Raw genomic sequence first — 25953 nt, 5'->3', positions numbered from 1 at the left:
GGTTCAGAATGTAAGTTAATAAGAGGTTGTACTTAGGGGAGGATCTGTGCAAAAATAGAGAATATCACATCGTGCATGTAGACCATGACACTTCCTCTATACCTAATCTTTTCTCTGTTCCAATAAAGTGTGATCAGCCCTGCTGCTTAAGGAGAGGATAACTTGCCCTTTATTGAGCCATAAGCAAGGAGTATAGGATTGTTGAGATTTTCACTAACAGAAGAACTTTTCATTAAGGTTAGGGCTATTTCTGTTTAGGAAACTACTCATAAATTCCTTTTTAAAAAAAAAAACAAAACAAACAAAAAACAACAAACCACACAATTTTTTTTTTCCTTTTTTTAAAAAAACCTCAAGCCTATCTAGTAATTATGGTAAAGCAAATTGTCTAAATACTCTATTTCTTCACTATACAAACTTAATACAGTTCTAGACAGCGCATGCAAAGCATCACAGTTAAGAAGCACTGCTGTGCATTCCAAGAGTGTGTTATCCTATTGAGCAGTCAATATTGAAATAAGCTGCTGTTCCTGAAACATGGAATCAACTTGTAATAAACTGGACACTTAATCAGACCCAGCAACTACCCAATGCATCCACTAATTTCCTGATTTGTGCTGTTTCCAGGCCTTTGTCAGCAGAAGTTGGCAGAAATGTGGATGTATTTGCTGGCTCTATAACTTTAAATGACTTTTTTTTTTGCTGTTCTTTCCTCTTCCGTTCCCCACTTTGTTCTTTTCCCTGTTTTTCAGCACTTGAGAGCTCACTACTGTCATTACAGTACTTAGTGTTTGACTCTTTCTACAAAACTTTGTTCATTTATGACTTTTATGGTCTTTTAAAATGCATCAGTACACTTACAGTCTGAGAAGACATGTTTATTTTAAATTCAGAATTTAGGTAGGAATATGAATAGTGTATAACTTGTAGATGTCTGAATTGATGAACTTTCCCCTGAATAGAAATGCAGCATCTCACTTGGGCATAGAATGGGTCAGGTCACTCGCTCAGGTATTTCAAACATTATGTCAAGATGTCGCTGTCAAAGGCAAGTGCATAGTTACAGCTCCATACAGCAATTTTCCAGCATAGCCCTAGGGGTTTAATGCTACTTTCAGGAATACACCATTGCATAGCTCTGATTAGAGCCAACTTCTTATATATTCTCATCATTTACTGCTATAGTTCTTTTTCCCTTAACACAACAAATCCGTGAGAAGTCAGCCCTCAGCGCTCACATTTATGGATGATGTGCAAAGAAAGCAGAGCTGACTTACTGATTGACCTGTTGGAGCAAAAGATAAGGTACTCAGTATTCGTGTTGAGAAAATTTCTAAAATCCTTCCTCTTAGGAGCACTCTCATGAGTGAGCAAACCACCTTCCTAAACACAGGCAGTGACTTAGATGTCTAGGTATTCTGCTGAGATACACTGGGGTTATTTGGAAGTAGAGCCAAAGAACCAGAGCTATAGTTGTAAAATATAAATGAGCATTCAGAAACTTTTCATATATATTCTTTAATACTGGCCATTATATGCTATCTTACACTGACACCTAACTTAGGTAGGTATATTTTGGTTTAATAACCATCTTTTATCCTGTAGGAAAAGGTAATATAAAGATGCACTGTTTTTTAAAAATAGCTTTTGTTAGCTATGGATTAAATGAGAGACAGGAAGAGACACATGGTATGTGGTAGTTCTGGATTTCGTAAACATAGTACTTGAGTAACAGTCTTTTTTTTTTTTTTTAAATCATGCCATCTCATTCTGTATTATTTGTATTCATTTCTGACATGTAATTTTTCCATTTTTCTGTTTACAGTACCACTCCATACATCCAGGTTAACACTTCAAAATGATGGTCTTTGTTGGATTTTGGAATCATGGATGGAGTGCAAAGTGTTTTGAGCCACATTATTTGACTCAATTATTAAGTCTAAACATGGTGATTGATTTGTCAGCCCAGACAAAATGAGCCCCAGCATAAATGTAATCTGATGGGATTTTTGTATTTTTCTTCCCAAGCATTAGCTATCTGCCATCACTGAACCCAAAGGCAAAAATACTAATCAGTATACCTGAAGAAGCGTATATGAATTTGTATATGAACCTTTTACTCTATTTGTTTCTATGGCCTAGAATACCTGGTTTCTAATGTACAAGTAACTGTTACCAGAACACTTGGGTAGGCCTTTATCTAAACTTATTCTCTGAACTAAGTTCATAGTGCTAGAAGATGAATGGGTAGCCCTAGGGCAGGGTTAATCTCACACACAGGCAGATGTGCTCTAGGCACCTAGAGTGTGATTCCGTTTCCTAAATTTAGGTACCCAGCACCAGCTGAGAGACCTCAGGCATGCTGCCTGGCCACCAGCTCTTGGCTCGTCTCAGACCTCTGCACATTGTGTCACATCTGCGGGGTTGATGGGGATGACTTGGTTATTCCAGCATGTCTGTCACTAGACACTTCAATTTAGAACCTAAATTAAGCCCTTGAACCCTTTTACCCCAGCTCAGGAAAGCATCTGATTTCAAGATGGCACTTATATTTTAGCTATTTAACCCGATTCTACTTAAGTGAGTGCATGATGTTAAGTATGTGATTAAGATGTGCTTAATGTTCTGTAGCAAATTCATACTTCTGTGACTTGTTTCTTCTGTGTTTAAGATTAAACCTCTAATGGTAGATGTAGGGGCAGCGCCCCGTCCCTTGCAATGATACCATGTGGCAAGGCGTACTTACCAGAATGATGCCTTAGCACTGCAAGCTGCAGCATCCCACCTTCAGGGAGCAATTTCTGCTGCCTCCTGTTACGCAGATGGAACCTGTGAGGGAGGGATGTACCACTCTTTCTGCCCTGCAGACCCAGGCATGATGGATTAGCCTGGTCACTGTAGATAGGAAGACAAGTAGGGCTGACTATTCAGCTGCAGCCCAAGGGGAGATTTTAGCGCTTCTGTGAGATGCTGTCTACTTTGCCTTCTCGACACTTAGCACTATTTGCCTTTCCAGTGTGGCACCAACCACAAATCACACCAGGACTATGGCAAGCTGTTGGGAGAAAGAGGCTATTGGGTACTCACCTGCCTTCAGCCCTTTCTCTGGCTTTTACAGTAGCAGTTGGTTTCCTGTGTGTTATGACAGCGAGCAAAAGTAAGGTTTCCTCAAGTGCTGTAATTCCAGTAAGAACATTAGTACTTGAGATATACAATGTGAAGCTGTTATAAAGCCCAGCGTAGTCATCTGCTGCTCGAGATAGCTTGCAAAAAAATAAATTCAGTAGTGTCTATAAACATGTTCTTTAATTTTTCACTCTCTACATCTCTTAGGGATGGAGGATGTTCATCATTTTGCATACATCAATGCAAGTGCAATTCAACTTAGTACTGACATATAGTCTGATTGGCTTTAAAATGGAATTTTGTTTTTTGAGTGCTAATTTTCAGGTAATGACTTTCTAATTGATTTTCTTTTTATGAAGGACCATTGATTCATTCCCTTCAATGAAACTCAGTTGGCTTCCCAAGAGAATTTATGAAAAGCTGCTGAAAACAAGGATCTATCACTGCTGCTTTCTTTCTACCTTGCTTTGCTCTCCATTCTGTCTAAAATATATTCCTTTAGACTTAGAAGGCTTAGACTAACAAGGCTAAACAATTGTATTGTGTATATATATGACTGTGAAATGGCATCTTTGAAAAAAAGGCATCCTTATTCAAAGATGGATTGAACTTTTGTGACATTCTTCCTAAAAACTAGATATTCACCATGGCCTATGATATATTAATCTGACAGCTATTTAACATTTGTACCAGAGTTATTCTAAGCAGCTTGGATAGCACAGAGATTATCTGAACTGATGTTATTTTACAAAAAGAGGAATGCCAGTTTTTAAATGGAAGTATAAGCTCTTGTGTTATCATATTACTTGTATCATTGAGTTAAGTCATACCTGAGTTTATATAAAGCACCGTGGAGACTGCCTGGAAGTTTTCTGTTAAGAGTACAATATAGCAATCCCAGCTAGGTAATAATGCATAATGTGAGTGATAATTGGAAACCTTTCGGTGATCTGACAGCAAAGAACAGGTTGAACCCTGATGTTTAAGGCTGACACAGCAAGAGAATGAATACCCATAATGTTATTTTAGTCTGATTTTACTCATCCATGGGGGGGGTGGGGGGGCAGACAGACACAAAAGAAAACTAGTGTCTTTAAAAGACAGCCTGTCCAAGTTTTGCAAGCCAGATCATGTTGTTAATTTGCAAGCTGTTCCAGACAAATTACTGGTTTTGATTAATTATCTGATTATTTTGATGTTATGGAAGTATAGCCAGTGTTTTCTCATCCTAGTTTTCCAGGTTCTTGCAAAGGAGAAGTTATCCATGATAGTGAACCGTTCTTTTATATGGTACAAAAGATGTAATGAGATCAAGTGACTCGAGGAACAAACCAGACCAAGCCCAAGCAGAAATAAAGCATCTTTTTAACACTGAATATAAGTAACCATTGGAAGAGCTTCCATAGGGGTGTGGTAGATTTGATTTTCCATCACTTTCAGTTTTGAAATCAAGACTGAATAACCTTATGAATGTTGCAGTGTAGCCCAGACTGAGAACTCATTATTTGAACTAGTGCATGGGAGTTGGTACTCTGTGTCTACTGAACTCCAGACTAGATTATCATAATGCTCCCTTCTGGCCACAAAAGTCAATGAGTCTCTGTCATTTGATTTATTTCTTTTTTTTTAGCGAGCAGGGATATAAAAACAGTGCATGCATTGTTTCTGTTTTTAAAGGATTGGTGCATAAATAATAGCTAAGGAATTCTCAGCAAACACTTCTGAGAGTATTATCTCTGCTTTACAGATGGAATGAGTTTCAGAGACATTGGGCTGTTAGTCTAAGTTCACACATTTAGTAAGCAACAAAGCACAGCTGCCAAGAGTCATTCCTGGCTGCAATGCTTGTGCTATTACAAGTGTTTACAGAGCTTTATCAAAGGGCTGTAAAGAGGTTTCCTGCAGGTGCCTCCTGCAATCCTATAGAGAGACGGAGTAACGTGATAATAGCCTCTTCCTTCTGAAGAACTCCAAATTTGTTCTGAGCACTTGCAAGCATGTTTTCAAAATACTGTCAGTTGGTAACTAAATTATGCTAGAAGGCAGAGGAAGTGAAAGATAGGGTTCCTGGTTCCTTTGCCTTTCCACTCCTCCTTCCTAAAAATAACCACAAAGAGTATTTTTGCTTTCTCTCATACTGGTTGTAGAGAAAGGGATATACCAGACTAATAAATAGCAACATGATCATGGCGTCTTCACTACGGAAGCCGGTGATAGTAAGAACACCTGCTGTTACTGGAAAATGGCAGTTGCAGTGTGATGTAGCTTTGGAAGAAAGAATGCGCAAGAAGATTCACTGTGTATCTACCAGCTTTTTCCTGATCAATTTAGGTCTTTGCATAGGAACAGAAGCGCACTCCACCTTTTCTGTGCTGCTGCAAATCCGTGTCACGGGCAAGTAAATCATGTAGGACAAATATTGGGCCTCAGTAATAAAGATCTTTGTGTGTCAGAATTTCCACCTTCCGCTTCTACACAAATAGTAAAACACATGAGGCTGTTAATGGCACAGGTGTTGTTCTATTGACTTCCAACTCTTCCTTTCATTCAGTGGCTGTAGAGACTTGCAGCCCTGCTCAGTGATGGACTCAAGAGACTGCGACGAGGTCATGCTAAACTCAGAATGTCACTGCCTCCTTGGTCAGGGAAGCATGTGTCCTGGCTGCCAAAAATAAACAAACCAGAAATACTCGAATCAGATAAAATTGCCCATGCTGCGGGAGGAAAAAAAATGACTTGCACACAGTGATCAATTGGCTCCAAATGTTCAATCCCCTAAGATTTATAACACAGCTTAAAATTAAATTTAGGAAGATTCTGTTGCAAGCAAATTAGGCTATTAAATCACGTTACTATTCATTTTATGAATTGTAAGGAAAAGCAGAAGCGGACAGGTGATCAAAATTTTAAAATCCTTCCCTCTTCCAATTGTGTTTTCAAAATAGATTCACCTTTGCTGGTTATTAAACAAGGTTTTTGATATATGGAAGTCCTCCTAATTCAGATGCTAACAGCTATTTGAGGGCATTTGACCTAAGAGATGACTATACAGTCACTTTCAGAATAGTACTTGATGTAAACCTAAACAAAACAACATTATAGGGAAATTACAGAGGCATGCTATCTCTGTCAAAGCAAAAAATATAACTCCTGAAAGAATACAGTTGGAAAAGAGGTAATGGGATGAGATCAGATTGTTTGCTTTAGAACAAAAATAACACCTTCAGTAGTCTCCTTTGTTAAGACATTTAATGGTCTACTAAATTCCCAGGGTTTGCAATCAGAGATTACTTCTTACTCTAAACTTCTGATAGGGACATCAGGCACTTTCTGTGTGAAGGCTTAGTTGCCATTTCACATTGTCAGAATGGACTTAGGCAGAGACGAGTATTCTGCAGTCTGTCCAAAGTCTTTCTGTCATTTTCATCTTAGCAGGAAAAAAAAAAAAAAAAAAGAACAAGAAGTTAACTGAAAGAAATCCCTGAAGAAAGAGGTAGCTCGTAACAATTCACATATTACTTTGCACATGCCTTTATAAAATATTCCCGTGGCTTTTTGGTATCATTACAAAAGGCCAGGTGGTTAAAACTGTCCTTATTTCCCTAGAAAGGTGAGCAGCTTTTAGATGCAAGTTGAAGGACAGGCAGGCATATTTGAAGACTGTCAAATATTGTAATTCTGCTTTTGGGGATTTCTTAGTAATACTGCTTTGATCAGTTTGAAAGGATTATTCTAAGGAGTCCTACTCCACGTATTCTTCTTGAGACAGGAATTTTGTGTTTGCTTGCAATTTTTCTTACGATTCTTTGTGTTTGGAGCCCTTTTAAACTTGTCCTGAGTTTTAGAAAGGATCCACATTGATGTTTCCCGTATTTATATTTGGTTTATATTTGGTCCTGGGCCACAGAGCAAAAGGTTCTAAACCTGTGATCCTCTGTCAAGAAGATCTTGACTTAAGGTAGTGATCTTCATAATATGGGCCCTGCCTAGGGCAAATAGGAGAAAAGAAAAGGAAAATGGCTAGAAATTTCCTGTATCCTAGGTATTGCTGGTAACTGCGTCAGCCATTGGAGTTGCTGATTTTACTGCATGCAAAGTATTTGAAATAAGTTATTTTTATTTTCTTCCCTCTTGATATATTCAGGGAGTACTGCACCTACAGCCAGAAACCAGGACATGTATTAGTGTTAGATGGTAATAGTAATACTTCTCCTTTTTTTTTTTTCCCTCTAGGCATTGTCTGCTAAATCTTAGGACTTAATACTATACATTTATTTTATTCCTTTCATAAACATGACAACTTGGAAGCATACAAAAATAAAACTATAGAAAACTATATTAGATGCATACTTTTCAAGTTTCTGTAGTTTTGTAATGTTTTAATATGTTTTAAGGACAGCTGAAGACATGTTTAAGGAAAGCTTATTATTTTGTTGTTGTCCAGTCTTACTTCCCATTATTGGGAAGCTCATTTGAGTTATAGAGAACTACAAATGCTATTTGCAATTAACTATAATCCCAGCATTAAACAGATACAGAAAGTATACTGGAAAAACACCTGATTTTTAAATTTTTGTCTTAAAAGTTTGTTTATTGTTATCTCAATATACAATATTAACTTCAAACTTAAAGCAATTAATATACAATACCCAGACTTTATTCCCCACAGCTTGATTTACAATTGTATTCCTGTAACAAACTATTTCAGATGTGGCACGTGTTTTGGTTAAGGGTTGTTTCTTGCAGGCTAATAGTCTAGGCAGAATTGCAATGATCTGAAAAGTAGTCTTTGGACATTTCTGTGATTTCACATAGGGATGAAAACCACTCATAACTGAGAACTGTTTATCTTAAAAATTGACCATTCTGATTTCCTCATCACTCGAAAGGAAAGAATATGAAAAGAGCAACCATGGTAATTTTGATTTATAATTATAAATTGAAGTCACAAATTAAGGCTTTCTATCATGGGCAGAGGATGTTGTTTATATAACCGAATTAAGAGCTCAAAAGCTGTCTTTATTCAGTTGCTATGTCCCTACTGAATATAGGAGATTCTAAACAGTATTTAAAATAGGTTTTGTTTTTGTACTTTTTCCTGCAGGGAGTTTCAGAGTTTTATAATCCGATGCACTAAGTGCAGGGGGTGTGGAATGACATTGCTGAGTTTGTACCTGCCTCTCAGAAGTGCACTCACTAGTAAGAGCCTCAACTTCTTGGGTTGCAAAGTTTCATATAAGTAACCCAGCAGAGTAGTGGAGTTGTGTAGAAGAGACACAAGGAGCTTTGAGACCAGACTGGTGTAAAAGGAATAAATACTGTTCTGAAAATTACTTAAAAGCCATTTAAAAAGCATCAAAGTGTGTGAAAATTGCCAAGTACATCAGTACTAGAGAGGAAAAGGAACCAAGGACCACACTGGGTTCCTCTGTGCTTGCCCTTCTTCTCAAGGTGAGAGCTGCTCTTACTGTTGGGCTCTGTAGCCCAGCAGCCAGTGATCAGGCAGCTGTTGCTGTTATTGCAGTAATGGCTGCAATTGTATTTAGTTAGTCTGGAAGCACATTCTTCCCGTCTCTCTTTCATTCTACAGAAGATGTAGCAAAAGTAATTTTTGTCTATTAATGAATAAAACCTCACAACTCCCTGGGACAAAAGCAGTTTTTATTCTGACTCTATAACCATTTCACACTGTTTTTTTGTGTTCTTTTTCTGCTAACGTGAATCAGTCACCAGGCAACTTTTGGAACTAAGTTGTTGATTATATTCTTCATTTTGTAGAATACATTTATATTACACCCAGGAAAATTTATGTTTTACTGTGTAGCCAGTGAAGAGTGGCAAGCTTTTAATTTAGTTCCTATCTCCCACTTTGCTTCACTGACCGCAAAAGGCTCAGATTTCTAATTTAGGCGCCCATGTGAATACTTGACTAACTGCTTAATAAGTATTATTTTATTTTTACAACCCCATAAAACAAATGAATTTTTACTCCCTATTTTATATGTGGAAATGAGTCAGTGAAAGATTAAGTCAAAGCTACCTAATCATCTTGTGTGCCCAGGAAACTATACTAAGTTTCCTTGAAGTTTTTTGCAAGTTATTTGTCTAGCATCACATGGGAGCTCTGGGTCAGTCACAAAGAGAATCCAGCTCCTGTGCTATAGGGCACACCCTATATGTTATCTTCTCATGCAAATAAAGGAACCAGCTTGAAGGCATCAGTCTTACTCATTCTGAACCCCCAAGTTATTCCTGGAGTGGGTCTTCCCCATGACCTGAAGTGTCTAAGAGTTAAAATCTGTTTAGTTTATTTAAGACTAAGAGCAAGTTAATGATTACTCCCCAATGTGTTAAGAAATTTTTACTCATGGTGCAATCAGTTGATCTTGACAGCAAAGATGCAACATTATTCAATGGATGGAAGGTTGTATTTTCACAAATTGAATCTAGGTGTAAATCCTGGATCTTAAATCTTGGGAACAAAGATCTTGCTTGCCAAAGACAAGCATAGACTTCCATTTGCAAAAGTTTCCAAATCAAGCTCATCTGTTTTTCTTGTTGAATGTAAATATAGTTAAAAATGAAAAAAAACACCCCAAAACCTCAAGGTACTGCAACCTCAAGTTTTTAGGGTATCAGGACGGACAATCATAATTATCTCTTTGGATATTTTATGAATCTCTCTAGCATGTAATTATGGAAATAAATTAATATAATAATGTTATTCAGGGATTCATTAAGACTCTTCAGGAAACCTTCTAACCTTTCAGTGTTGACTTAATATTTTTGGTGTATATTTTAGGTTTTTAAAAAAATTGAAAATTCTCACCATTTTGTGTCATCTTGAACAAAGCCTACATGGTTCACCACGGGGGTTGAAATCTCTTGTTCATTATGCAGACCTGAAAATCATCTGCTAACTTTGTGAATATCGGTAGTAGAAGTTTTTCATGTTATATTTGGTGTCCACACCAAAAGGGGATCAGATATTTGCTCCTGAGCTATTTGGCACGTCTCTGGGATATTATGTTCAATTTCAGGATGTGGAGAAGCGTGAGTCTGTTGCTGCCTTTGCTGTGATGCCATCTGTGATGTCCCATAACGTAAAACTTGGCAGTATCCATATGTTTGTGTCCTCTTGTTCTTGAGTCGAAAGGTTAGGGGAATAGGGGGATTAACTGGATTTCCCGGGAAAACAATCAAACAAAAAACCCCAGTCTATACACATGTATAGTCTCAGATGTCCTACCTCAAATATTCATGTAATATAAAGTTATAAAATATTAGCGTATTATGTTATAAAAATCAATAATGTTATGTTGCTGAATCATTTGGTTTTGCTGGGAGATGTGAAAGGGTAAAAAGCAACAAATACAGCTTTTAGCATTATTCTTTGGATGTAGTGATAATTACACGATGCTATACACCTAATTATAATGCATACATAGTTAGAATGTGTTTTTAGCATACAAAAGAGAATTTGAACCTGAAAGTAAACCCCCTGGGAATCAGTAGAGAATTTAAGGGAGTAATGTGATCAAAATTATGGTTCTGTTTAAAAACTGCTAGGAAATATTTTGAGCATAGAAAAGAGGTGTATTCAGTTGTATTAAAAGCCTGTTACTAGATGGTAATAAGATGCATATTTCTTCACACTGACCACCTTACAAATATGTAAAATATTTAGATTTCCTTCTCTTCATCAAAGTTTGATTGAAATTGGCCCAGTGAGCTCGCTCCAAAGTTAAGAGAGAACTGACAGGCAGAAAGACACATGGACGCACATACACATATTCAGTACAAGATTGCATAAGTGTTCTGCTATTAGCAAACAAAAAAATTAAAATAGAAGAATGATATAAATGCAGTGATCATTGCTTGCATATTGGTTTTAAAGGGTCTTGAACTGATACAGTGAGAGCAGCAGTGTCTCAAATTTCTTGACTTAATTAACCTACTGTTCTTGTTTCTCTTCATTGGAGATCGCATTGGAAATCACTGCAGTCCTTATATATTAATTTAAGACCTGATTTAAAGTGGGTACTTGACCAAGTTCCTTACTTTGAGTACGTGAGTAGTTTTTCAGAAATCGGTGGTACTACACTCATAACATAGGTAACTTGCTTAACTGAGATGTGTAGCTGAAGGCAGGATGTGGGTAGCTGTAAATTGGGAGTTCACCGTATCACTGGTAGTGAAATCAAGTTCATATGAGCAGAGAGTACCACCAGCAGCATTATAATGTTTACTTTATCCACATGTTGTTAATCCTGAGCTCTTAGGAGCTCTGGTCATTTTATAACTGTGAGTCTCAAAGATGAGATTCAGCACTTGTTGAAGGTATCATTTGGGGGTTTCATCATTTGGGATAAGGAAAATACCTGCTATAGCTTTTAATTGCTTTCAGATACTGTTTTTCTATTTAGATGCATTACTGTGTGAGATGATTATGAAGGATGCTATAGAAATGTTGTTTTGCTGTGAACAGGTTTGGTTTGGTTTGGTTTGGTTTCGTTTGGTTTGGTTTGGTTTGGTTTGGTTTGGTTTTAAGGAAAGAGTAGAGTATGCAAGCTGAAGTGTCACTGATTGTGCTGTTCAATACAGAGTATGAAGACCTGTTTTTTTAAGCAAAAGACTGCCACTTCTTATCACCTATTCTTACTCCACGCAGCACTAGAACATGAAAGTACAGGACCATCTCAAAACTGAGCTAAAGTTGACCAAACCCGAATTTGTTGCTTTCTGACCCATTTATTTTTTTCTGTTTGTTTGCTATTTTTCTTTCCTTCTGCAAACAGTTTTCTTACCAGCTGTTGTTTTTTCCTCTCCCCCCTTCCTCCTTGAAGCTAATCTCATAACATTTTCCTTTACCCAGTCCTTTTGTTCTTGCTATTTCAGTTTACATCATACATTTGATTCAGGTTACATCATACATTTGATTTTCATAGGTATCCAGCAGAGAAATGTTTCAGCAGCAATGAGTTACTTAGAGCTGGACTCAATTTTCTAATGAAGTTAAGGGGCTTTTTTTAAAAAATGTTCATGTGGTAAAACAGGAACACTTTTTTGAAACATCTTGATTTCCCTGAAATCTACTGTGGATTTTAGTCAACTAGTGCAGAACCAATATGTGATGTGAATTTTTCCTGGGGCCCTGGATTGGGACTGCCCTCCTATGCCAAACACCCTTCCACAGCACTACTGGCCGAGAGCCTGCCCTGCTCCTCTCCTGGATGGTGCAAAGTCTTGAGAACTCAAAGGAAGAATAAAGTTTTCCAGATTTTCTTTGCTCTGCAGGCAGAGGCCTGACAGACATAACCAAAGCTATCAATTTCTCAAGTTTGTAATCCTTCTAGGTTTTGGAAAAGTATTTTTTTTTAATTTTGGGGATTTTCTATAAAAAAAAAATTTTAAGGTTTAGCCAGCTTCTTGCTTAACTCGCCTTGGAGTCCTCAAAGAAAACCCAATTATATTTCCCATAGACATCTTCTATCTGTCTGTGGATGTTTCCATATTTGATAATACCACAATTTTATTTCTGATTATGAGAGCCATTTATAGAGCTCTAGTACCATGGAACATAGACTCTGTAGTGTTTTCACTATTGCTGTATCGAAATAAAGATAGAAGCCTAGATTTTTTTCATAAATTCAGACCCATAAATTATTCCCTCCTTTGCTTAGAATGCCAATGGCAAAATATAACTGTCAAGAAATATAATAGTAAGTATATAATTAATGAAAAAAATCACTAGTAATTAAAGAAAGTTATGAAAAAAAATCAGTTCTTCTTCCTCTTTTAACTGGAAAAGAAATGTCATCCTACTCTTCGATGCATTGCCCTATTTTTACATCACATGAGAAAGAGCATACGTTCAAGTAATTTTAATGCTTGTCTCTGAATAAATCATTAATTTGGATGGAGAATTCTTCACCTGAATTAAGTCAGGTGAAGAGTTAATTTTCCCCTTAAGCAAGTTAGGTTATTTGGTATATGTGTGATGATATTTTTGGGTGAAGTGCAGGTTTTTTTCTCTGCTTCACTAAGAGCTGAAAGATTGCAAATGTCTTTTTGTTCCTTTGGTGGAGTATCTGACCAACATTCTTTCATTCTTTTCCTTTTTGGTTAAAGTAGGAAAACTTCCACTTTTGTTCACTTAATAACATTTCATTTCATTCCGTCTTGAGCCTCCTTACTTCAGAGATAATTTTTCTAATGCTGAGAATTTCTTTTTAATCCTTTATTGTAGAAGGTGATCAAAGCATTTTCCCAAAATGAGATTTTGTAATGGACTTGCTGTATCCATAAAGTTGAGTACTGAATGGTATTGCAGAACTGTCCTTTTACAGGAAACTAAACCCATTTTTGTCACTTTTACTTAAATAATGCTATTAAGCTGTATGTTACTTTACTACTATACAATACTACTATGTACATATATATACACTCATTTTTTTCCCCGGCATTTACAGAACAATGATATTCCAATCAATAATTACAAATGTTAAAGCTAAATTTTAAATTTATAGTAGTATTGTATATTAGTATATAAATATAGTATATACGTACTATACTACATATTAGTATAGTACATATGTATATACTACATATTAGTATATACATATATATTACACATAATATACACATTAGTGTATACATTATATATACACATTAGTATATACATTATAATATACACATTATTATATACATATATACTATATATACACTACATATTAGTATAGTACATATGTATATACTACATTAGTATATACATATATGCTATATGTATATACTAATATACAATACTACTATAAATTTAAAATTTAGCTTTAACATTTATAATTATTGATTAGAATATCATTGTTCTGTAAATGCTGGGAAAAAAATTGAGTCTGAATCTTAACGTTCCCTGACTTTCTTTCCAAATGTCACAAAAACTTACCTTCACTTCTCTCAGGTTCTTTGTTTCTAAAAAGAAAATTATATTGAATATCTCTACTGTGTCTCTATGTACAGTAGTGTGGCTGAAGCGTATTGATAAAGCCAAAGTGAATTTTAAAGATCATACAGCTTCTTTTTGCTGCTACTTCTGCTGAAGAAATCTCCTGTGCCAAAAGCGCTTTTTTTCAACTTAATTAGTTGGCCCACTAAAATATATTACCCGCCCTAGTGATTTTTGAAAAATTCTTGGAGCTGAACAGATTTTACTCTTAAGGAAGCCAGTTGCAAAACTCTTAGTGAGCACTTTTGAAAACTCTACTCAACGTATGTTTTAAAGCAGTGCTTAGAAAGGATTTGGGGGCATAGTTTCTTACCTTTCTTCATTCTTATTACTTTGCTGTTCTGTGGAGCACTGTCTTTGAAAAAAGTGGTTGTTACAGCACCCCCGATCTTTTCGTTGCAATGGAAGCTGAAACATAAAACAGGTTACAGAAGTCAGTATCCAATACAAGAGAAATGGCTTGTAGAGCAGAGGATTTTGGAGTTGGACTGTTGAGACAGTGCTACGTGTTTTACAGACAAGTGAGCCGTTTTGGTCATTTTTTCCAGTTTGGGTTAAAGAAAAAACCACGTTACCCATGAAAAGCACACATCTGGCAAGAATACTTAAGTGAGTTCATGAGATTAATAATCTGAAAAACTTGTTTAATTTATACAGGTATTTCCACCCTTTTCTGAAAAATAGTTTTGTAAGGGGGCTTCTTATTGTACATTTCTATATTTCTTTTAGCCAGAGATTCACCCCTTGTTTAAAACAAATCTCCTATTAGAGATGTGGGTCTAAATTATACCTTTAGATCTTATTAAACTGTTTGTTAACCTTTGCAAACATGTGGCTTTGAAAATTGTATAAACTCAGTTTTTAATGAGAACCTGCCTTTCTGAGTCCACACACAATTCTCGGTCAGAAAAGGAGATTTTACAGCAATAGCACATAATTCACAAGGTCTTGTAAATTGATTTTTCAGCCTTGCAGTGATGGATTTTGGCCTGATGTTTGCATTATCCACAGAGCGTGTATTACTGTACCACATTTATCTAAATGAAGGCTGTATTTAAAAGATATTGTTCTGCTGGAGACTAAAGGGAATGCATTTTAATAATTGACAGACTGCCTTATTGTCTGTTGACTATGTTTATGCATTCAGCAAGAGTTATTGGATCATATACCAATAGAAACCTTCTAAATATCAAACACCTGGTTTCAGCTCTAAGTCTTTCTGACAAAGGACTGGTAAAGCACAAGTTAGGGCACAAAGTTTGGAGAGCTACAGAAAATCATTCTGATTTTGACAATGAGTTTTCATCAATCATTTAATCAAATTACATGGAATATATCATGCCCTCCTATATTCAGCTTCCTTTTCCCCTAATACTTTTAGCAAATTAAACAAACAAACAAACCCCAAAACAAAACCAGGAGCAAAAACCTACATTAAGAGAGTTTTGATAAGATTATGCCAAGCATCACAAAATTAAGACATACCCAAACAGAAATTGCTCTTGAAATATGGAGCATTAACTTGCATGCTCACTAAAATATATTTTTTAAAGGATCAAAATCTTTATTCCCTCCATGAAGTTCTGTGATTCCTAGAACAAGACTAAGAGCATAGGCAGCTGTTCAACAGGATTTTTTGTCCTCATTCAGTGTATGCTTTCCTTTGTTGTTTATTGCCTTCTATTCAGCTCAGAAGACGTAACTGTTAATTTCCTTATAAACACCACTCAAATATGTAAGTGCTCCATAGGCATTAATTAATGTATCATACAAGCTCAGTTATGAAGTGAGGCGGGCCATCATCATCATTTAGCACATTAATAGCTGCAGTACAGAAAAATTAAGGTGAATGTAACCATTAATATATGAAATATATTTTTGGAGTCCACCAAGGAAGGGATCCTGTGGACCTTCCTTACGTTTCCCACTACCTACATCTACTGTGCACTGTAGAAAATAATTATTCGTCTAAGATATCCTTTTGGGGTAAGTACTCTCTGGGCGTGTAGTTAGGTATTTCTACATCTGTATGCAAAGGGCCAACTTAAATTTTGTCTCTTTCAAATTTTTGATGACTATATTTTGCAGTAGTATTCCTTACAGCCCAGTTGATTCTTTCTTTGTTTTTCATTCCACTATGGGTATTTATTGTAGGATTTTAAATGGATTTATTTAGATGGCAACTGTGTAGATACTACTATGGAATATTTTTTTCGCTGTAGCAAAAATATCTTTTTTTATGAGGATGCACAAAAGTTTCTTATTTTTATAGGCTCTCTAGTAATGGGTCACATTTTCTCTGTTCATTTATGACTACTCTGTTCACTGTTACAAGACACTTATTCCTATTGAAAATTATCTATGAAGAGATGTGAAAGTTCCTCTGAAAATTTTGAGGATGACTGAATGATAGCCTTTAACATCTGCCATCAGTGAATGAATGGATTGTCCATAAACTGACAAGACAACAAAATAGTCTATCATGTTAACTAATATATGTTATTTACTTTTAAGTTTGATGCTGTGAAATATTTTACCAGTAGGTACAAAACTATAAACCAAGTGCTAAATATTTACTTCATTGATTCTCAAAACTCCCTTGAGAGCTCTTGTGTCCTTTCCTGACTTCCAAAGTTTTATTAACCAAAACCAGGCTGTGCTGTGGGTGACAGCTATGGTTAGGAAAGAAAATGGACGCTCACGTTCTAGCGAGTAGTACATCAGAAGTAAAGGAGGATTTTTAAATTCTTAGCAATTTGAGAAATTGAAGGGGTCCCTGTTTATTGTAGGAAGCAAGTATTTTCAGTGTTCTTATTTACAGGAAAACAACTGGTATGTGTAATCTTACTGATAGAGGATGGGTATCTTCTTCCCCAGAAAACCCATTCTGGGTTGGACACTTTTATTAACACGTTAATAACCGAGTAACAGATTAGTGATGCAAAATGGATTACTTTCTTACCTAGCAGCATCTGTTCCATGTTTTCAACATTATCTGCTGTGGGCAAAGAGGTCTCAGTGCTACTGTTTTGGTATTCTTGTGAAACTTTGTAAATCAACTGTTCATTTGGTCACTAGCAAAGAAACATTTAAAACAAATGTCAGTGCCACGTAGGCATTCAGAGGACTTTGCTGCCTAGTGTTTTCCTTCAGAACAGAACCTTTATAGCACGTGAGATAGGTGTAATGCAATAATTTTCTTCTTCTTTCCCTTAGGCATTTCCTGGAAATACAAACTCTGATAGTGTGGTCCGGCATGATTTACAACATCCAGTTATTGCTCGCTATGTACGGATAGTTCCTTTGGACTGGCATGGAGAGGGCCAAATTGGGTTAAGAATTGAAGTCTACGGTTGCTCCTATTGTAAGTTTTTCCATTATTATCCTTTTTTTAATTCCCCTAAATAAAAGCTGGATTTGGATCTCAGATTAAATCTGAATCTCAAGTACTTTTTGCTTAGATAGATTAAGATGTTCCAGGATTGCTAATTATATAGCCCAGGGCTTCATGAAATATTTATTGTAACCTTAACTCTGAGTTGCTAGTTTGTTCTTCTCTGGAAGATGCAACATTGGAATTCAGGGTAGTACTTTGAAGTTGCTCCTTTTGATCTTCATGGTTGCTTTTGCAGAAGACTTTTACTGTTACATAAGCTTGAACAGGCCAGTTGAGAGAAAGACAGTATTCAGACAAATGTCATGTTGGATCTTGAGGGGAACAACTGGGAAACAGGGCATAATTCATTGCCTGGTGCTAGAGATAAAATTAAAGCAAATAAATAAGAATTCTATCAGAGTAGCTCATATTGTCTAAATACGTGACATGTTTTTCAGAGGTTTTTCCTTTAGTATTTGAATATGAGTTTAGAATTTCTTTTGAAATCCAGATAACCAACGGTACAAATGCTTCTGAAGGTAAGAGCAGAACTGATTATGTTTTAAGAAAAGCAAGGGCAGTTTCTAAATGCCCTTCCTTGAAATCAATCCAGCCAGAGCTTAAAGAAAGTTTACAAACCTGCAGGAAATTAAGTGTCTGATGTCCTATTTCTAAGTATGTATTTTTTATGCAGTATCCTGGATTTGTTGATATTTTAGCTGGAAGGAGCTATTTGAGATTTGTCTTTCAATAACCAGGTGTTAGAATAAGGTAAGGAGCACACATCTGGAAGTCTCATCCGTTGACTTTACTGGGTAGTATATGGCATATGGGAACACTTTGCCATCCTAACTAGCAAAAAAGAAAAATGCCTTGTGATTTCAGTTGTTGTTTTGATTTGGATAGATAGTCAAAAGGCCATATGCTTTCATTTAGCACCAATAAGAACTACGAAGAATAGAGTTTTGGTATTATTTTTCCTATTTACATGCAATGAATTAAAGCCCGATTTTTTAAAAAAATTATATATTAAACCACAGAGAATTTCCCAGCAGCTGCAGTAACTTAGTTGAGAAATCAGATCAAACTTGCTGTGGTGTTGGTGCTGCGGTGCTGAGAGCACACACGGCTGTTAGATACATTCGTAAAAAGACAACAGTGTATCTGTAATCCGAGGAACGGTGGGTTATTCTAAAGCTGATTCTTACTCAAAGAGAAACTGAGCTTCTGAAGTCTTAGGTACCACTGTGATTATTCAGTACATGGCTCTTAATAAACAAGTGTTTACCATCATACTGCTAAAATGTTTTACGTGCTGTTTTAAGTGTACCAAACACTACAGCGAGGTTAATTTTGCAGTGTGATGAATACTCACTTTTAAGTATACCTCCTTACTTGTACATCAAATGCAAATTCAAGTGTTTGATACAAGAAACCAACATCTAGTTTACTATGAAATATGAAACTCTCTAACAGAAAAAATGTAGCAGAATCAAACAATAAAACTCAAGATCTTTGCTGCAGTATTTACAGGTAAAAGTAGTAATCTTTTTTTGATGAAATGGATAGACAAAATACTGTAGGTACATGACAGAGGCTTAAAGTAAATGTGAGAAAAAGTAAAACACAGCTTGTTGACAAAATTATTTCAGTTATTTCATGAAAAGTTGCTTGTTTGACAGACTTTTGGAGGAGAATAAAAAGTGTCTGCCAAGGAAACAATGTTTGGAACTCTGAAAATACTGATAAAATGTGTCTTCACAGAAAAACTGAGGTGGCCAAACAAAACTTTATAATTTTACTGAGAGAGTATTTCTGGTCTGTTTGTATTAGAAGTGATTTCAATAATTGTTGAGGGTTTTTTTGTATAACATTAATAGTCATATTTTACATTTTTATGTGTATAGGGACTTTTCTTTCAAAAACCCTCCTAAAATGCAGTGTGGTTTTTACATGCAGGAACGGGGCTGTCCCCAAAATGCTATTAGTAGACAGCAGCAGAGCAGGTGAGAAGAAAAGCTAAAAATTCACTGTATTGAGAGAGAGGAAAGCAGCCCTTTAGTATGACTACTGGAACAAGGGAGTAGTGTGTACAAATTCCCAACTTGTCTTCGGATGTGTCATTTGGAGCCAGCTATATAATGGTATATTGTTCCATGTAGACGTGTCCTTTGGCAGAGGCAAAGTTTTTAACCTTATGATTAGATATATTTGCATATAAATATAAGCACTGTCATTAACCAGTATGATTTGCAGATTAACCCTGCTGTCATTGAAGGAATTGGCCATTTAGATAATCAGTAATTTTCAAAGCCTGATTAAAAGATAGGCTTCTAGTCAAATCTGCCCCAAATTTTGGAAACTTTACCTAAATAAAAAGGCTGCCCAATATGTTGTAATCATAATTTTTCTTTAAGTTTATAGTTTCATATTGAATATATAATTTTATTTTATTTAGCTATTTTAGAGAGCATGTTTTCAGATATAAAAACTGGGTATTTTCTCACAGTTCAAGCAAGGGTTAATTGGGAAGCCATACACTTAGTGACTACAAAAACTCTTTCCTTTCACATTAATGCAACCTGGTCATTAGTCTTAGAGTATTAAGAAAAATACTTCCTCGTATTCAACTGCTTATTCAAAAGTCAGGTCATTAATTGCCGTATTTTCTGGTTCCTATTTTGTTTGGCTATGCATGTAAAATACACTTTTTTTTTTTTTTTTTTTTACCAGAGGTGAAATCCATGTTCTTCCTTGCCCAGCAAATTGAAGTTAAAAAAGAGGTGTGAGTTCCAGACAGGGATGAGAGCTCAAATCTGTTCCCTGGATAAGTTCATAGCATTACCAAAACTTCTTCTTTCACTTTTATTTTGCTTTAAGTTTGAAATCTGGGCTGTCTTTGAAAATGCACCTTTGTATTTTGTGTAGGTGAGATCTGTGGGGTTGTCTTCTGACAGAAGAGCTCATAGAAGTCACCAAAAAAGAATTAGGGCCTCATTCTACAACAAGATTCAGACTGAACTTTGTGTGTTTATCTGTGAATAAATGGTGACGTTGAATTTAGAAAATATTTTCATTCTCCATAGAGCAAAAGTGACTATGTCTTATTAAAAAAAAAGTATTAAAATTGTTTAAATAACTTGCTTAATGGCTATGTTAATAGAGAAGTTGTATGAGAAAAATGAGCTTGGAAAACAACAACAAATAGACTATTATGTAACATAAACAACATTTTTTAGTCAATGGGAGTTTTAGCTTTCATTTTACAATTATCTCTTTCATACACTGTAAAGGGAAAAAAGGTCTTTACACGTGCAGTGACATCATTTATCAAAAAGCAAGTCACAGAGAAGAAAGCAATATAACCAAAGGCAAAATATCCACCGAATCGGTTGAGTCAAAACTGGTGGCAGATTTTTATTCATGCTCTTTTGGAGACAGAGAGCAAAGGCACGTTGGTTATGTAACCACATCCTTGCTGCCTGTCTCAAATGATGTCCACGTTTATGAATTCTTGAGACAGGCAGCAAAGAGGTGGCATCTAGAGGCTATGGCAACTACAATGTAGTATATTCTACTGCTGATTGGTGAACATCATAATAAGCTCCTGCAGGATCATTGCCATATGAATAGTTCCCTTAATCTCCATCCTGTGGCAGATGAACGCCTACCAAAATGGCAACAGCGATACTATTGCATAGTCTTTGGCTACGCTTTTCCAGATAACTGTATGAGACCTTCTAGGTGCTGAAATGCTATGAGTGGAAAGCAGTCACTGATACCTTTTTTTTAAAGAGTTTTTTTGATATGGCTGTATTGATTTTCTGCATCTAAACCGTACGTCTGAATCTTTTTGATGCAGTTGTACATCTGATGGTAAGAATTCTCAAATTCCAAATGATTCACTTCTGAAGTGTAGGATACACTTGGAAAAAACCACTTGGAGGTGCAGAAAGTCATGCAAGCACTCAATATACGCAAGGCAAATAGGCAGCAGGAACAATGATAGAGCTCCATGAATGGCTGCAAACTGAGCTGTTTCCTTTCATTGACCAGCTCTGTTTGCTAATGCTTAGGAAGCAGTGGGACAGAACAAATGTCACCTGAGCTGTGTTTGCAGGTCTGTTCGTTGCAGTTATTAGCTATAGTACTTGCATTGTGCTATGTCAGACATTACTGTTTCAGTTTCTGATGGGCGACTGATTTTTTTAGGGAGGGAAAAGAAGGAAAAACAGTAACCACAGTCCTTAGGGTTTTATGAAATAATGAATGTTTGTATGGAGAACATTTACTCTCCAGATAGTAAAGTGAACAAAACCTTTGTCATGTAAACATGTTAGGAGAACAAAAATAAGGTTTGGAGATGCTGTTAAGGGATGAGCCAAGTGAATGTTTGCAAGAACTGATTAGGAAGTATTGAAGTGCTAAAAACTATGGGCTGAACAGATCTTTTTGGTAATTGTTAGTGTAGTTAATCCTGTCTGCCTGCAGTGACTTTGACTTAAGCCATTGTTTCCTTTGGCGGTTAATTCCACATTCAGCTATACTCATTGTTAGGAAATTTGGTGTGATACTTATTTGAAATCTCCTTAGCCTGGTTTCATTGGCGCCAACTAACTATCCATCTCTCATTTGGTCTCACATGGTTGCCATACATACTTAATGAGAGACCTCCATCCTGTCCGGAATCATCTATTGCATCCAAACATCACAGGGACTATTAAAGGTAGATGAGACAGATGCTATTACTTCCCTTTTGTGGAATCTAATCAAGTTGCACTTGGCCAGATTCAATAGTATACTCTGGACATTTTGTTTCACTAACATAACATTTAAAAAAAAAAAAAGTATGTGCCAAAGACCCTGAAGTGTCATGATTGCTATTGGAACACCCTGTGCTGAATAAAATGCATCTCTATATGTATATAAATGTATGCATACATATTTCTGCTATTACACTTTTGGTACCTATGTGAATATTCACTTAAATGGTGAAGATGATACTAATGTAGTCCAGTAATCTGCATAAACATTTCCCTGCCTCTTCTTATGATATTTTATTACTTATAATAAACGTGCCACTAAGCTGTCTGATCACATTTTCTGACCATCTAAGTGGTGGAACTGCATAAAAATACTAACTGGCAGAAAGAAAGAACCATTTTGAAGTGTATATTTTGTGAAATCATGTTATCATATTCCTAGCAATTTTATTAAATCACTGTAAGTAACAGTGCTTCGAATGTACAGGGATTTTAACGTGGGGGAAAACGACAGAACTGAAACAATCATTTAACAGAGGTCCCTGTGAACTGGGTAGCTTTGCTTGTGACAGTGGATGGGACAGTTAGGAGTTCTGCTGAACATCCAAACTTTTTTCCCCTTTTCTCTTAAATTTCAGTATTTTTATACTGGGTACTTCTATACCTATTTAGGTCTATGTGTTTGATTTTTAGCCATCATCTTCACAGCTCAGCAGTTACAAACATAGCTTGATGTTCACTTTCTGACATTAGAGGTGCATGGCTGAATACTCACATCTAAACTATGGAGAGTGAAGGAAATGACCTGTTGAACTTTTTCTCTGCAAACTTTTAAAGATCTGTTTGGATATGTGCTCTATTTGTAAGCTTGCTTCTTTGTTAGCATACTTTCCAGCTTTTTGACATGCAGAAGATTTTTTTTTCGTTAAGGGTCATGAAAATGGATACCTTTTATTCTCCATATATTCTCAGATCATGGTAGTCTTTAAATAGTAGAGTTTTGCAATTTAAGACCAAAAATGCCATCTTTCTTTATAAGCATTCTCAGCACAGATTGGTCTCCTCCATCCCCTCTCCAGAAAGAGATGGTTGTGATTGTTCCTACGCACATGTTCATGTATTTTGGCATGAAAATAAGTGAGAACAGGTTTCAGCCCATTTATTACCTTTGGCTGTTACCAGTAACAAATACGTGTCTGTTTTGGTAGTAAGTACTACTTAAAATTTAAAATATCTGTTTCCTGCATTTTAAAAATATATAAAAAAAAAGATCTGGAATTTGTGTAGTGCATTAAAAAGCTTACTTCTAAAATCAGAAGATTCAGGCTGAAACAGAAAAAAATATTTCCAAATACCTTTTTGTTTCATTTTAACTCTTTTTTTTCCCAAATGGAACATTTCAGAAATATTTGACATAAAATGAGTTTGTGGTAAAAAAACCCTTAAGAACATATCTTTATGTTTTATTCTTTACCTATTCATTAATCTGATGCAATATGAATTTTTTTTCTCTCAACTTTTTGGAACTGGCAGCAAACTGAAAAGTCCATTATTTTTCCACTTCTAGTTGTAATGAGGTTACTGGTAGATATTCTTAAGCACCACAGCTTTGAGAACTGCAACAACCATGCATATTCTTTACAGGTTCATTTCTTAGCTGGCAATGCCTGTATAATCAGTCAGAGAAAAACAAGTATTTTTTGTATGAATACATTCCTCACCAGCTTGTTCAATTGTATTCTCAGGCAGTTTTCAATTACACTTGAACATTTTTTTTAATCATTCAGGAGCTCCTTTAGAAGGATGTATGTAGCTGGTTCATTTGAAAAAGCTCTTCTATAACTTGTTTTCTGTGGATTGGAGAAAAACTTGTCCCTGCTAAATAAACAGAATGTGTGGCCAAATATGATAAAATCTTGCAGATTTTGATTAAGGTTTATTAAAGTCAGGTCTGGCTCTTCTCTTGTGGAAAAGAGCAGAGTAACATTTTCTAATAGGTTTTCCAGTAATTGCCCACACACCCCGTAGAAAGGGTCTTCCATACAGTGGTCAGTAATCAGTTAATTGGAGGATGGAGATTTTGAAAGTATCCTTAGGATCCATAAACATCTGAAAAAGTAGAAAACGGAAGTAAAGTTACACTATGTTTTTTTCAGAAAGTAAGGATGGTAGCATTCAGGTAAATACAATCAAAAGCTTCGGTCTAATCACCACAGTCTTGCCTTTTAATGTTTTTTGCCTGAATGGAGGCTCAGGATGGTTTTGGCCAGCATTATTTTCTTGCATTCCTGTAAGTGGTGATTATTCCATTTGTCTGTGATGACTTATTCACTAGAGAAATCAGGTGTTTTTTTCTGATGAAACAAAAAACTTTGGCAGATTTCAAACTATATGTCTTGGTTCTGTGCCATTGATTTGGAGCCTGCAGGGCCCCACTGGTCTTTGTTTTCCCGTATGTCTGGAATAAAACATATATTAAGGATGCAGTTACTTCCAGGCTCGGTTCAATTTATTCTGCTCTTTTCTTAAAGTTTATGTGAAGATGATGAATTTTGTATTTTTATTTTAAGCGAAATGGCAAATGGAGTCTTCCTCTCTGCCAAAGGTAATGTTAGTGTTCTCTGATATGAAACTGTGTATATTAAAGGGTCAGCATTGCTGATGGGAAATAACCAAATTTAAGTATTCATAATAATGCTTTTATAAGGTAAAAATGAGCGTTGGGAGTTACATGCAGTATATCTCTATACTGAGTTGAGTTTCTACACAAAGTCCTGTTTTAAAGCTGGAGTCCCATCTTTATGAGAATGGCTTTGGAGAATTAGGTCACTATGATGGCAACTTTTCGCCCAAACCAGGGAAATTTTCCCCTAAAACAAGGAAAATGTTCAGGTTTTTCCATCCTGTAAGGGTGACATAGTGTGCCCCTTCTCCAGTGGCCTCACCCTTCGCTCCCTGCTGCCATTGAGTGCCCATCAAGAGCAGAGAATACTTCAGTTGGAAGGTACCTGCCACAACCATCTAGTCCAACAGCCTCACCGCTTCAGGGCTGACCAAAAGTTAAATAAAGTTATGAAGGGCATTGTCCAATTGCCTCTTAAACGCTGACAGGCATGGGACATGGTGGTCTATTGGCACCATCCATCCCAATCTATGGCTCCGGTTACACTTCGGCTTTCCTCCAGGCTGTAGCTGCTGAAATCATCCTCCCTTACACCTCCCAGGTTTGTGCCCAGCCAGATCAAGTCCCTGGTCCTCCTCGCTGCAGGGCCTCATGGACATTAGCTCTGGCACAGAGAGGGGACGGCTGATAGGGCTGGTCTCTGGGCTGCAGGGTTGGTTTCTGACATGGTCTGAGAGAAGAGTAACAGCACTGGGTTTGTCCTTGGGAGCCGAGTGGCAGAGGTGGTGCGAGGGACAGCCAGCTGCTGTGCCCAGTGCATGGCCACCAAGGGCAGGGACAGCCGCCTGGGCCTCCTGGGCACAGGGACTGCCTCGGGGCCAGCACCCCAAAGGCCCTCCTCCCAAGGATGCTGGGTGGAGGGGCGGCGGGCGGGGCTGCACGGGGGGGGGGGGGGGGGGGGGCGGCACCCCCCTGTCACAGTGCCACCACCCAGCAACGCAGCAGTCACAATGCCCCGGGGCAGGATAAAAGGCAGCATCGTCCCCTGTCCCACTGCCATAGC

General features: G+C 36.7%; 1 protein-coding gene across 2 annotated transcripts in view; it reads left to right on the top strand.

The window, feature by feature from the left end:
• Positions 1-25953, top strand: part of CNTNAP2 (contactin associated protein 2) — a 1210705-nt gene that overhangs the window by 511562 nt on the left and 673190 nt on the right. For both annotated transcript variants that reach the window (XM_087766336.1, XM_087766327.1), the window contains exon 4: positions 17345-17492. In XM_087766336.1, the coding sequence (XP_087622462.1) occupies positions 17345-17492 (148 nt within the window). The remainder of the gene's footprint in view (positions 1-17344; positions 17493-25953) is intronic.

The sequence above is a fragment of the Nipponia nippon genome, unplaced genomic scaffold, assembly GCF_047370975.1.
Source record: "Nipponia nippon isolate SJK-2023a ecotype South Korea unplaced genomic scaffold, ASM4737097v1 scaffold_1, whole genome shotgun sequence".
NCBI lineage: Eukaryota > Metazoa > Chordata > Aves > Pelecaniformes > Threskiornithidae > Nipponia > Nipponia nippon.
Note: the sequence above shows the minus strand (reverse complement) of the source record. Positions and strands in the feature narration are given on the sequence as shown.